This window comes from Lacerta agilis, chromosome 1, assembly GCF_009819535.1.
Source record: "Lacerta agilis isolate rLacAgi1 chromosome 1, rLacAgi1.pri, whole genome shotgun sequence".
NCBI lineage: Eukaryota > Metazoa > Chordata > Lepidosauria > Squamata > Lacertidae > Lacerta > Lacerta agilis.
The window spans coordinates 64,804,742-64,818,403 of NC_046312.1; the positions used below are offsets into that span (position 1 = coordinate 64,804,742).

Genomic DNA, 13,662 nt, shown 5'->3' on the forward strand with positions numbered 1-13,662 from the left:
TAACATGCATTAGATAAAATAATCCATAGTGGTTCTTTGTAATTTATTTTTTTGGATGATATGGAGATGAAAAAAGGCTAATGTTAATCTGTTCTTTCAGGCTGAAATTGCACAGCTTCAGGAGCAGTTAGCTCTAAAAGACTCGGAGATTGAACGATTACAGAGTCAAATCTCGAGGACATCGGGAAATAATGAAATTGCGGAAAGAGGTAATGATGGGGGAATAGCAATGTTGCTATCAAAATGTTTTGTCTTTAGTTCGGTTACTGTTACCCATTCTCAAATGGAGAATGGGGTATGGCTTATTACATTTAGGGGAAATATTTTCCAGGAAGAGTAGGTGCCAAAGAGATTGTTTTGTAATCCTCCCTTTGTGGACTACCGGTATTTTTTCCTCACTTATCCAAAATGTGATTGCTCTTTTTATGAAAGTTTCTTTTAAAGCATTCCTAAATCAACACCATAGTTTTATCCCTGTATCCTAATCTTATTATTATCTGTTATATAGTACATTTAAGCATACAGTGCTGTATACAATAAGTACTTTAATCCACATAACCCATTTTACTGGAGGAGCGACGAGCTTTTAGTCTAGGTCACCTAGGTAGAAGTCCAAAGTGGCTCTAATGTCAACCATATTGAGTCTGTTTTGTTTTTTAATAATAAAAAAGAGAATAAATCTTGCTTTTCTCTCTATCTTTTTACTGTTCCTCTTTCCCTTGCTATTCTATCAATGTCAGGACTTCATAGGGCAATTCTATGCAGTGCTATGAATTTCAGCTCTGCAAGGGATTGCTTTCAATAAATGGTTAATATGAGTAGGAGGGTATACTGGTAAAATATGAACAGCTATTTGCAATGTGCAGCATTTATTAAGGCTATCTCTTACCAAAATGATGACTGTGCTTTGATAATCCAGTATGATAATCCTTCAGCCTACCATTTCATGTATGTATGAATGTATGAGATTTCTCTAGTAGAAATCTCTAGTAGAAATCAAACCATTTGTTACTTTGAAAAAGGTAAATAACTTTTTAGGTGAGATCCGTTCAAAGATGTCTTGACACACATTAGATATTATGTTGTTTGTTTATATTGCCTTGAGCTTTGGTATTGGTTTCCATTGTTTGTAGTGTCTATGCATGTTTGGTATAATAGGGTTTGCATGTGTTACTATTTCTCTAACAGTAACTGGGGAATGTTAGCAAGCTTGTTTCCTGCTGAAGTCCATTGATTCCAAAAGGAGGAAGGTTCAAATGTTAGAAATGCCTTGGGTTGCCATTCTAAATTCTCAATAGTATTTAAAAGCCACATTAAACCTGATAGTGTTGAGTGAACGTACATTCGAAGGTATTTACTCTTAATGAGCCAAAAATGGAGTTTGTTGCATTTCTTCACAACAAAGTTTTGCCACCCTCCTTGTCAACTGTTGAACACTGATAGAGATCAGCGGTAATCTCAAATTGTATCTTTTATTTCTGAATGCCTATTCTGATGAAATTGCATACAGTCTCTAATCTGTGTTCTTTCTGCATACTTTATTTGACTCTCTTCATTTCCCACCGTAGAGGAAGTGTATAGGCGAAGGCTAAAAGAAAAACGTAAGCCCTAAGATTTCGCTTTATTACTTTTCACACACAAATTATACCTAAAGTGCACTTCTGCAGCAATAATCATTCAGTGTTGGCTCTGTAGTTGACTGCTGAATCGTAACATGCGGGGTGAATATCTCATTGCTTACAGCAGACAGAATGGCTTTTAATACAGTCAGATTTATTATCTCACACAAAATCTCCAATGTTGAGTAAGTAAACAGAAAATGGGCATTAAAGAGGCTCTGTCAAAGTTGGTGGACTCCAGAATAGACATTTGTATATTTAAAACCACAAAAGTATACAAAAGATGCATTGCTCATGCACAGCTTTTACCCCCCCCCCTTTTTGATTTTGAAAAGGGGGGTTTTCTTCCAAACCTTCAAGACCTAGCATTTTAAATATTTCCATCCTAATTGTGGATATACCTTCTTTTTGAAGAAGTCTTCATAAAAGTGAGAAAACCTTGACATAGCTCTTCTAAAAGTCTTAACAGAGGATAATGAAAATGAAATTAAATGTGTTTTTCCTCCTTTAAATCTGACTGGGTGCTTGTGCCTTGCTTGTTGTTAAGTGTGGCTTTAAAAAAAGCAAAAACTGTGTCTGTCCATGCCACATCTATGTGAAAATGCCATTGCCTGCTAAAATATCATTAAAACACATAACCCACTAATTGGATCGCTCCCATCACTAGATTTGCAGTACAGCTTTGATAATCTAAACTTTATTTAACAAAAACAACTACTGAATACTAATTCTCCCCCTCCCTGTACTAATATTTTTGCAACACTATTCTTCTTTTCCTTGTGTGTCACATCTTTGCAAATTATTGCTTTGAAATGTCACTATTTTAAAAATGCCTAAGATTTGGGATAGTTTTGTTTAGAACACCTAGGAATGTGTGTTGCTAGGACAACTGCTGCTGTAGTCAAATCAGTCCCTGCGTTCTCAGTCAGCTGTATCTTCATCCCAAGCCCAAGACTGTTAGCTCTAAAGTTACTTCCATGTCTGCAGCAAACAATAAACTATCTAATGAACGCATTCAAAACTTCAACTTCTTCCCAGAAGTTTTTCTCTTTGAAAGGTACAACCTATTCACAAGGTATATATTCTTAATGGAGAAATGCAGACAGTGACTCCCATATGAAGACTTGAGAGCTGCTAACTAAAATTTAAATTTTGCCTGTTGATGATGTAGTAGGGTATAAGGCAGTTAGAAATTGAAGCCCTAGTTAAAAAGCATCTGGTACTGTTTGGTAAAATGCTTTAGCACGGACTAGGATTTCTTTTGCACTACTTGGTACAGGGGTGTGGAGCCTGAGTCCCAGGGGCCAGATTTGGCCTTCCAGGTTCCTGTAACTTACGCTGGAGACTCTCACTAAGCCTGCCCTCTCCCCAGGCCACTGCTCCAGTGCTTTTGTGTGGCTGGAATGTATGCTTGAACTGTGGTGATGTCTCTCGCCTAGGTGGAGAAGTGTGTGAATGAGTGTGTATGTAAGCCTCTGGCTTTTGCGTGACAGGAACGCAGCCTGTTGTACAAAGGTTGAGAGTCTCTTCCTTTGCCCTGCCCACTTTTGCCTCTGGCTCCACCCATCCTTTGCACATCCTTGGTCCAAAAAAGTTCCCCCACCACTGATTACCTTTGCCATACAATGAAGATAGATGAATGCAAGTAGCAACAAAATCTGTATTCAACCAATCAATCATTTTCAAGCCTCTGCAGCCAATGACTTATGCAATTTACTATTTTTGAAAGGTCCACGGTTTTAGTTTAAATAATGAGATGTGTGCAGAACACTTTGTTTTCTGTCAGAGGGTAATTACTTTGGCTTTGAAACCAGCCATCTAGCTAGTTGTAGTGCTTCTTATTTTGCTAGAAGTACTTATAAAAAAAACAGTTTTTGCACTCTCTAGATTTTTTTTGTGCCTCAATATCAGCAAGCGCTTGAAGATGATGGGCATTAAAGCATTAAATGTTTCAATCACAAAAATATTAAAAGTGGCAATTCCGTTTAGTGGCTGTATTCGGATAGCACATTAAACCATAACCCATTGCGTGCCCCCAACCGAACAGTAAGTCATTTCCACTGTGCCCCTTCCCCAGCGCCATGGTTTGTTGGAAGAGAAACAAACCATGAGCACTGGTTAGAACATGACAATAACCAAAGGTTTGTTGCTCTTGCTCATGATATGGAAGGAATGCATCAGGTGCGATTTCAGCAGCATTCACTAGATCACTCCTTGTTCATGATAAGCCATGGTTTAGTTGGAGGCCAAGAATAATTCATATTTTTAGCAGTCAGGAAATTAAAACAGTATGTAACTTCCTTAATGTAGTGTGTCATGTCTGTTTTCCTTGAACATGCCAATCCTGAGCATCAAGTAGGGAACCTGAGAAAAGACCTAGTTTGTGGTGCAGTGGGAGGGTGGAACTGGCAAAAGAAACTGGCAGCTTGCACAAATTGAGGGAAGTCATGCCCCTAAAAGGCCAAAATGTTAAAAGAATGGAAATTAATATGAAAATTTTTCTATTTTGTAGGTGTGCATATAAAACTAATAAAAAATGATTAAAAAGAAGAAATTCAGCTCTCACATCTCTGCATCCAGCCCATTGTTGATCTGTGAATGTTACTGGGTTTTTTTTTTAATTTGTTTTTTTAGGCACCCTGGAAGTGAGTGGAACTGAAGGGTGGCACATTACATTCTAAATGCATTTATTCAGGGTGGTTGTTTTTATCTCATTCCAAGAGACTTCTGCAGTGATGTAGAAAGATCTCACCTGATAAAAACGTGTCACGTAAAACCCACAGAAAGTGCTTGCCCTGTGGTGACAAGAGCTACCACATCGTGTAATTTAAACAGGGGCACAGAGATGTAAGGCACTGGCACAGTTTTTTGTTTTGCTTTGAGAAGATTGCCGAAAGTATTGTTACGATTGCGCATCTGATATAACATTACCATTTTGTATACTACAATGGCAGGTGCCAATAATGTATGTGTATTTTCACCTCCTTTATTTCCTTCTGAAACATTGCTTTTAGATCAAGAGGTCCAATGTTTGAAAGTAGGAATGGAATCATTATTGGCTGCAAATGAAGAAAAGGTAAGAAAAGTGCAACTGTTAAGTCTGTTGTTGTTGTTGTTGTTGTTGTTGTTGTTGTTTATGCCTCCTTTTTCCAGGCTAGGACTCAAAGCAGCTTACAAATAAGGGGGGGGGGCAGAAAAAACTAAAAACTGGGAAATCATCATTTATAAATACATATATACGGGCACTCCCCATTTACATTAAAGTTACGTTCCAAGGCACTGTGCATTAAGTGAAATTGCACACATTTGAAACACCATTGGAAATGCCTGCAAACACCCTCTAAGCCCCTGGGAACCCTTGGAAACCCCTTTAAAAAACCAACAGCACTTACCAAACTCCACCACAATTGCTCCCTCCAAACCTCCTTGATCAAACTCTCCACAGGCCTCAACAATTGGTGCAGGGTCCCCTGGGATTGCACTTGCAAATGCTTGTGGGATTGCTAGGCACTGTTTGTGTGCCTTTTTGCCCTTTCCGGGCTCTTTTAGGGACACTTTTAACATTTTTAAAGTCCCTTTCAGGTTCGGCTCCATGCGCATGCACGCAGTCACGTGTCAATTGGATGCACATAAATTATTGGTTGTTCCCTGTACATAAAGTAATCTATTTCAAATACAGATGATAATAACAACATCACAGCACGAACCCTTTGCTTGATGGTCATGAGAACAGATCATACACTAGTGGCCAAAATTGTGGAAACCTTTTGGAGAAAGTGTATTTCTGAGGTTTGATGGCTCGTAACACAATATGACACCTGATTGGCTCTCTAAACACTCGTGCTCATTGGCTACATTCAAATGAAGGAAAGCTACTGCATATCATCCTAAGCAAATTGTGGTTCCTTTTTCTGGTTATTTGGCTATAACTTTTGATCGAATACAGATAATTGAACAAACTCTGTTGCATTACATTCTTCATTAAATTATCTTTCCATTGAACGGTATTCCTCCAAAAAAGTGGTATTATGAGCCATCAAACCTTGGAAATACACTTTTTCCAAAAGTTATTCATCATTTTGGCCACTAGTGTATACTCAGCTTCCAAATGCATTTGCCCATCATCCTTTTCCAAGGAGCATAGAAAGCTGTCTTATTCTGAGCCAGGCCACAAACTCCATCTAGCACCAGGGATGGGGAAGCTGCAGCCCTCCAAAGGTTGTTGGACTGTAGCCCCCATCAGCCCTACTCAGCATGACCAAATGTCAGGGATAGAAGAGTTGTAGCCCAACAACATCTGGAGAGGCACAGGCTCCACCCTATCTCTGGCCTACACTGATGAGCAGTGGCTCTTCAGGATTTCAGATGGGACTCTTCCCTTGTCTTACCTGCAGATGCCAAGGACCTTCTGCAGGCAAAGCACTTTCTCTGCTCCTGAGCTGTGGTCCCTCCACTGTGCAACAGCCCTTGCATTGTAGAGCTTAGCCAAAGTGCCCTCTCCCAACCCTGCTACCCTGTTTGCAAAGAGCTCAACATCAGTGTTTTTAAGTGCAAATAGGGATGCTTTACTCAACCAGCAGTACCAGGGCTCCCCATTGTTGCTTGCATGTCATTTACTTTCCCCAAAGATAATAGTAGTTTTGATTTTAAAAATCTAGAATTATATTGATACATTAAAAAATAAACAATGGAAACAGCAATGTTACAAGTATTCTTTTTGTCCCCTTCCATGGAATATATCTGATTATTCCTGGAGCTTTTACTGGGGAAGGTATTGGGTTGTAAGAGGTGTTTTATTCAATGCCCAGCAGTGGGTAAATTGCCCTTCATATTGTGTCTGACTATTACGGAAAGCTGTAACTAGTTTAAACTATAGGCCTTGGTGCCCTGAACTTTCCTATGGCTCACATTTTCTTGTCACACCTATCTTCATGAAGGAAGTGCCATGGGGAGAATTTAATCATAAGATAGCCTTGACCCCTCTCAACTTTCCATCACTGGAAACGACCTCAAGCAGGTGGTGTCTCATGACTGGGGAGAAAAATGATTGCTGGACTCCATTAACAAGGTGCCAATATATAGGCAGGCTGTCCCTGCTGATAGTATTTCCTAAAGCGCAGAGTGGAGGTGTGTGGCACCATGTGCTCCCACCCCTGATATGATTGACACCAGCAAGCTTTTGACAAAATGAGGCAAGGGTATGCCTGCAACATGTGACAAGCTCTCTCTCTTTATTATTCATTTCCATGCCACTGTATCTTCGTGTAGCAATGACATGAGATTTTGAAAACTGATGAAGAGGAATGGTTGTTTGTGGCATTTTTAAAAAGCGCCTCTCTCTTCTCGGTCCATTGCCTGGGCCTTTGTGTTTAGCTGTGTCTGCACAATAGATGTCTAGAAGTTACTTGTTTTGTTACACAGGATCCATAATGCTTTCTCTTGGGGTTTAGTTACAAGGGGAAACCCACCCCTTCCTTCAGGGAGCACATGCATTGGTATTTCAGCTGCTGTTATAATAGTATTACAGGTGCTCATTGACATAATGGGTGAGATCGCTTTATTACTGTTCATACCCTTTTTGATGCAGTAACAGGATATATGGTGAAAAATTAACAGCAGCTTAAGGTGAAAATTAAGTAAAAGGGGTGGGGCTTTTCCAACAGAAGATGAGTAGAATGTGCCCACAAAATTGTTCTGTAGCATGCTGTTTTCAAGTAGCAACGTATGTGCACATCACCATGTGAATCTCTATGCTAAATATAATAAAAACATTTATTTATTTGCACTATTTATAGCCCACTGTACATTGACTATTTTCATTCCAAGATCAGGGACAAAGAAATAAAAGGAAATGGAGTAAAACAGCAATATATATAAAAAATCACAAAATCATATAAAGGGGTCCAATAAACAACAAATTACAGTGGTACCTTGGGCTACAGATGCTTCAGGTTACAGATGCTTCAGGTTACAGACTCCACTAACCCAGAAGTAGTACTTCTGGTTAAGAACTTTGCTTCAGGATGGGAACAGAAATCGCACGGCGGCAGCGCAGCGACCCCATTAGCTAAAGTAGTACCTCAGGTTAAGAACAGTTTCAGGTTAATAACGGACCTCCAGAACGAATTAAATTCTTAACCCAAGGTACCACTGTAACTGTTTCGTCATAATGTGAAAGCAAGACTACAATAACAACAAATAATATTTTCCCCCAAAGAAACCTATAAGAGAAACAGATTAAGCAACCAGTGAGTGGTCTTTGCAACCCATTTTTCACTAATAGCATTCCACTAATTCCCGCTCTGTCTCACACTAGCCCCTGTGTGCATCAATAAACTCTCACTCTGTGACAACAGTCCTGAGGATTGTTCCCAATCCTGAGGAAACCCACTGGCTTCAGGGTCTGTAAGGCTGCCAGGTACAGACATGGAGGAGGATTTGATTACCTCTTTCACCCCTTTTCTTCTTACCTGCCAGCACAAAGAGCATTCGGGGACCTCAAGGTCCACACTTACGTGTAACTACAATAGAAGTATGTGATAAGAGGGACAGGGGACAGGTAACAGGTGCCCCATGGACAGATTCCAGGTTCAGCTTTCTTTCTCTTTTCTTGTGAGCGAATCATCATACAGCAACAAGTCTCAGGGCTGCAGAGACTAGGAAAGGTCTTGTGGGCCTCACCTTATTCCCAATATATGTAGATTCCTGTATCAAATCCTGACACCATTCAAATCTGTCTGTTTTACTTCTCTTCGCTTCCTTTTCAGGACCGCCGAATAGAAGAGTTAACTGTATTGCTAAGTCAGTACCGAAGAGTGAAAGAGATCATGATAGCAGTACAAGGTATGATTGGTGGATATACATCAGGTGGAAGAGCTTCCAAAACTTCATGAGGCAATTCTAACAGAGTTTGGGTCATGAGGGGAAACTGAGAGAGCAGCCCTTGAAAGGCAGAGACCTGGTTTGTGTGACACAGTAATCCAAACTATGCCTTGGTGAAACTCTGAATATGTGGGCTCCAGTAGAAGAATTTCCAGCTGCTTTGCTCCTTTCTGGTCCTTTTTGCTGACATGCCATTAAGTCAGGGTTTGACTTACCATGTTGTCCAAACCGGGACTCACAATCAAGCTCCCTAACCAGTAGCTGCAGGTGTCCAAGATACATTCCTGTGGTTGAGAACCATAACATACACAGTTTATTCATTGCCATTCTTGTGTTCCCCAACAAGCTTCTTTCTTCTCTCAATTTCTCCTCCAAGCTGCTAAGCCAGTTAGTTAGTTAATGCTTGATTTACTGTAGCTTTTAATATGTGGCAATTCTTAAGCATAGAATAACTTAATAATTAGGCCTTTTGGAGTAGTTACTACATTGAAAGATTCCACATTAAGTATAGAGCAAATAGATCTTGGGTATTTAACCACTAATGTTCGACTTCATTCCAGTCACTTCTTTAGGATAAGCAAATATCCCAGTTTTTCATTCCATAGAATCTTGAATGGGATTGATCTGCCACAACAGCACACATAAACTTGAGAAGTGGGGCTGCATGGAATGTTTTATCCAAGGGATTATGAATTCGTGTGGGGCTATGTCCCTCCCCTTTGTCTGTGACTAATACAGCTGGCTCTGCCTTTTGATACATACAATTATGGCTATCAGCATGTGTTTGTGGAAGCCCTCTGCCTTTTGGGGTGGGGGGCGGGGGTCAAAGAATGGTGTTCCTTGATGCTTTTATAGCACAAAGTTCATTGACATCAAGAACAGAGTTCTTGGACTAGTCAATGTTCAGAGAAAACTCCGCACTGTCAAAATCAGTTCCTATACATGCAGCTGACAATGAAGCTTCTCTTCTAGTTACATATAGGACCAATGCATCGCTGTCGTCACCTGGGAGAGCTTACCTGCTTGTAAATGTGGCAAACACAGAACAGCTGGCTACTGGTACCGGATCTGTATTTTTCAGAAGTCAGTTTGAGTAATCCTAGCTTCTAGTTATTACTGACAGTGTTAAGAAAGCTCTTGAGCATTCAGCCCATACCACATGTAACTTCCATGTATGGTCCTGAATACATTGTGTTTCTTTCTGGGAAACACACAGCAACAGCCTGTCCATCTTGACGACAGTCAGCAATACTGAGCAAGATGGAGGGGGTGGTCTAACTTGTTGCAGTGCAGCTGCCGGTCTTCCTAGGCTGATGGTGTCACACACGATCTCAGATCTACATATTATTCGGCAAAGCAGATAGTGAAAGTTAATTTATTGTCTACATTGTGAGCTGTTTATCCTTAATAGGTCGTGCAAGTATTTTGTCATGTCTAAGAAGGAATAATTCATTTTTCTTGTTAAGAGACTTATTTCGAAAACTTGCCTATGAAAGCATCTTTCCTTGCCTGACTAGACAGCCACATGAAATGTTATACTTCCTGTCTGCATTTAGAATAACCCAGCCAAGAAGATAAGTGAATAATATATATATAAAGCACAATGGGAGCCCAGCATCCACTGAACATGTTTTTACATCCCCTACCCTACAAGGACCCTTTAAACTCACAGAGTGACTGCCCCTTTGCAGCTTAAAGGAAATGTGTGGGAATGGAAATGGAGAGAGGAATGGCTTTCTGAGACCAATCTCCACTCTTTCATCTATGATTATTTCTCATCCGTCCTCAATTGTTATGTCTGAATAAGTTTCAGTGTTATCATTGCAGATTTTACTAAACATGAAGTGGTTGTTGAGATGATAAGCCTGAGATGCTATTTTTAAATCATTGACTTTAAAATGTTATTTTTTGGGTGGACAGTGCTTGGCCTAAACCTTATTTTGCTTTTCTTAAACATGAGGTCTAGCAATAAGCCCATCTGAAATTGCTGGTCTTTTCTATGCAAAAGACATATGAGAAGCTGGAAGCAATTTTCCTGTTTTGTAACCTATCTTGCACTTCTCTAATATGTGAAATAGATGGGATTAGGCAATATTTTATTCCACACAGTTATATTTTCCAGTGACATAACATAACTTTAAAAAGCATGCTTGCCACAGTGACCCAGTTTGCTTTAATTAACTACAGAACATTTGGCTAATGTATGCACAACTGTTTTAGATTGTGAAAAGTCGATCGTATCCCTTTCCTTCCACATCAGCTACAATTGGAAAGCTGACCAGAGCCCTTAACTAAAAAACAAAATAAAAAAACACTTTAATTAAATGGTGTAGGAATTAAAAGCTAAGAATTATAAACTAAACCTAACATTGAAATAAATGACATGTACCAGAATGCTGAATACAAATAAAGTCAATAGGAGCTAGACACCTGCTTGATTTTATTACACTTCCTGCTCATTTTAACTAAGTAAGTAGTACTAAATTTAAATACCCTTTTCTTTTGAGCATTGGTAATGAGAGATTTTTAAGTGTTGCCTAAATCAATTCAATCAGTTTGTTATTCAACTGAAGTTGTAATTGCAGTTAAAATTACCCCCCCCCTTTTTTTACTGTTTATACAGTCTATTCCAAATATTATCTCCTAATTGGTGGATCTGAAATGAAACAACACAGTGCTGTGCAGACACAGACATTCCAGTCCCTTCTTCCCTGCCAATGTTATATATATAAACTTAATAGCTTTTCTTTCTAGCTGGATAAAGCTAGCATTTTGGAGTGAAACAGTTGAGATGTTCCTTCTAGAGATATAGGAACACAGGTAATTATCCTCCCTTAGATGTGTATCTGCCACAGAGGGATCTGAATCTCTTTTGGTTTGCTCTCCTTCCTTACTGTACTAATTTAAAGCAACATCGAACTAGTTACTAAGTTTAAGCAACAATTTTAGCTGCCGCAGCAAAACAACAGTGCAGGCATTTTTCTGGCCACCTCAGTCAGAATACCTTATCCTTAGAAAGGGCCTACCTTGGCCCTTCCTCTGAGGTGAGGGCGGGGCATCAGAGAGCCTTGCTGAGTGAGTGGGTAGATGGGTGCTGGCAGCAGCTGGGACGACTGAGGACAGTATGGGGAGTGAACAGGGGCTTAGGGGCACCAGTTCACTGCTCCCTGCAAACACCACCTGAAGCGATTCTCTTGCTTATTATCATTGTATGACCCACCTTGTAAATTCTAAAAGCCATGTTTTGAAGTGACACCATTTCTAAAGAAGCTGAAAGCCACAATCTAGTATCTGAAATGACATTTGGGGATTCTGTGAGATTTGCAAAAATATGCTTAGTTGGATATGCCTATGTGTCTGCTTCGTGTTGTCGGCTGTGAATTACCAGCCTGGTTTGCACATCATGGTAAGATTACGATCCTATGTTTGGACAACATGCTCAGCCGCATAGAGCTAGGAAGACCAGGAGCAAATCAGCTGTGGTCTCCTCCCCTTGGAGTCAGTATGTTCATATGAAGCTGTGGCTGCATTACATGCAAACATGACCATTGTTTGATTGACTGGAATATCTCAAAGCCTGAAGAGATTGAACTTTCACTGTGCTTGACACATGGTTCCATACCACCACCTGTTACAAGGGGCTGTGAATGAGGGTGTATGAATTAGACCTAAATATGTTAAGAGTCATTGTGAATTGTTGTTTTTGTTTTCTAAAAACATCCTTTAACCATGCTCTGCTCTCAATTTCAAATTTTCATCATGTTTAGAGAGACACATCTAAAAGAAAATATTATACGCATCTAAATATTGAACTAATTAGTTAGCAAGACATGTTGGAAATTTACTTGCTAAATAATAACTGCACTTTATTGGTTCTGTCTGTTGGAATCCTTCTGTTTTACAACATACTATGAATAAAATATAAAATAAAATAAAAATCCTTCCAGTAGGACCTTAAAGACCAACTAGGTTTGTTCTTGGTTTGAGCTTTCGTGTGCATGCACACTTCTTCAGATACACTGAAATAGCAGATCCTATATATAGTGAGAGGGTGGGGAGGGGTATTACTCAGAAGGGTGGTGGGAATGGGTCAATGGCTGATAGGTGAGGTAAACCTGTTAACGACTGCAATTGGCCTTGCAGGAAAAAGCAAGGGGTGAGATGGCTAAAAAGAGCTTTGTCATGTATAATGAGATAAGAATCCAATGTCTCTATTCATACCAGGTCTCTCCATGGTTTTAAGTTTGGTGGTAAGTTGCAATTCAGCAACTTCTCTTTCCAGTCGTATTTCTGAAATTCCTTTCAGCTACTTTGAGATCTTTTATAGAATGTCCTGGGAGATTGAGGTGTTCTCCTACTGGTTTCTCTGTCTTGTGATTCCTGATATCAGATTTGTGTCCATTTATCCTTTGGCATAGTGTTTGGCCTGTTTGTCCAATATAGAGAACTGAAGGGCACTGTTGGCATTTGATGGCGTACACAATGTTAGAAGATGAGCAATTAAATAGTCCTGAGATGGTATGTTTGATGTTGTTGGGGCCAGTAATGGTGTTGTCCGAGTGTATGTGGCAGCAAAGTTGGTATCTGGGTTTATTGCAGGGTCTGGTACCAGTGTCCATGTTAAATCCTGTGTTGTATTATTGTGGGTGAGGAGTTGTTTAAGATTGGATGGCTGTCTGTAGGCGATGAAAGGTCTTCCTCCCAGAGCTTGAGAAAGAGAACTGTCATTGTCTAGGAGAGGTTGTATATCTCTGATGATGCATTGTACTGTTTTAACTTGGGAGCTGTATGTGATTACTAGTGGTGTTCTGTTGTTTTCTTTTTTGGGTCTGTCTTGCAGCAAATTCTCTGATACTATGAATAGTTGACTGCTCAATTGATAATTTTAGGCTCTCAGTAATTTTTGGTCTGTGTATGTATATATGGAATCCTCTAACCATGCACATTTTTAAATTCCAATCCTTATAGGAACTTCAGAAAGAGTTTTGTGTGGAAGCAGTGAAGATGATCTTGAAGTAACTTTTAGAAAATGGAATCCCATGAATAAGCCCCAAATAGAACTATATAAGCCAGAGGTTAGTTGGTTATTTTTTTCAATTATTCTGTATATATTTTTTTCTTCCCATACCCATACCAAAAAGCACTCAAACAAAAATTCTTT

At 39.6% G+C, this 13,662-nt stretch overlaps 1 protein-coding gene across 11 annotated transcripts in view; it reads left to right on the forward strand.

Annotated features, from left to right (window-relative positions):
- PPFIBP2 (PPFIA binding protein 2) overlaps positions 1-13,662 on the forward strand; it is a 109,977-nt gene that overhangs the window by 74,743 nt on the left and 21,572 nt on the right. For 10 of the 11 annotated variants that reach the window (XM_033151935.1, XM_033151945.1, XM_033151916.1 and 7 more), the window contains 5 exons: positions 101-209; positions 1,569-1,601; positions 4,634-4,695; positions 8,387-8,462; positions 13,470-13,576. In XM_033151935.1, the coding sequence (XP_033007826.1) occupies positions 101-209; positions 1,569-1,601; positions 4,634-4,695; positions 8,387-8,462; positions 13,470-13,576 (387 nt within the window). The remainder of the gene's footprint in view (positions 1-100; positions 210-1,568; positions 1,602-4,633; positions 4,696-8,386; positions 8,463-13,469; positions 13,577-13,662) is intronic. The other variant, XM_033151972.1, reaches the window with a different exon arrangement.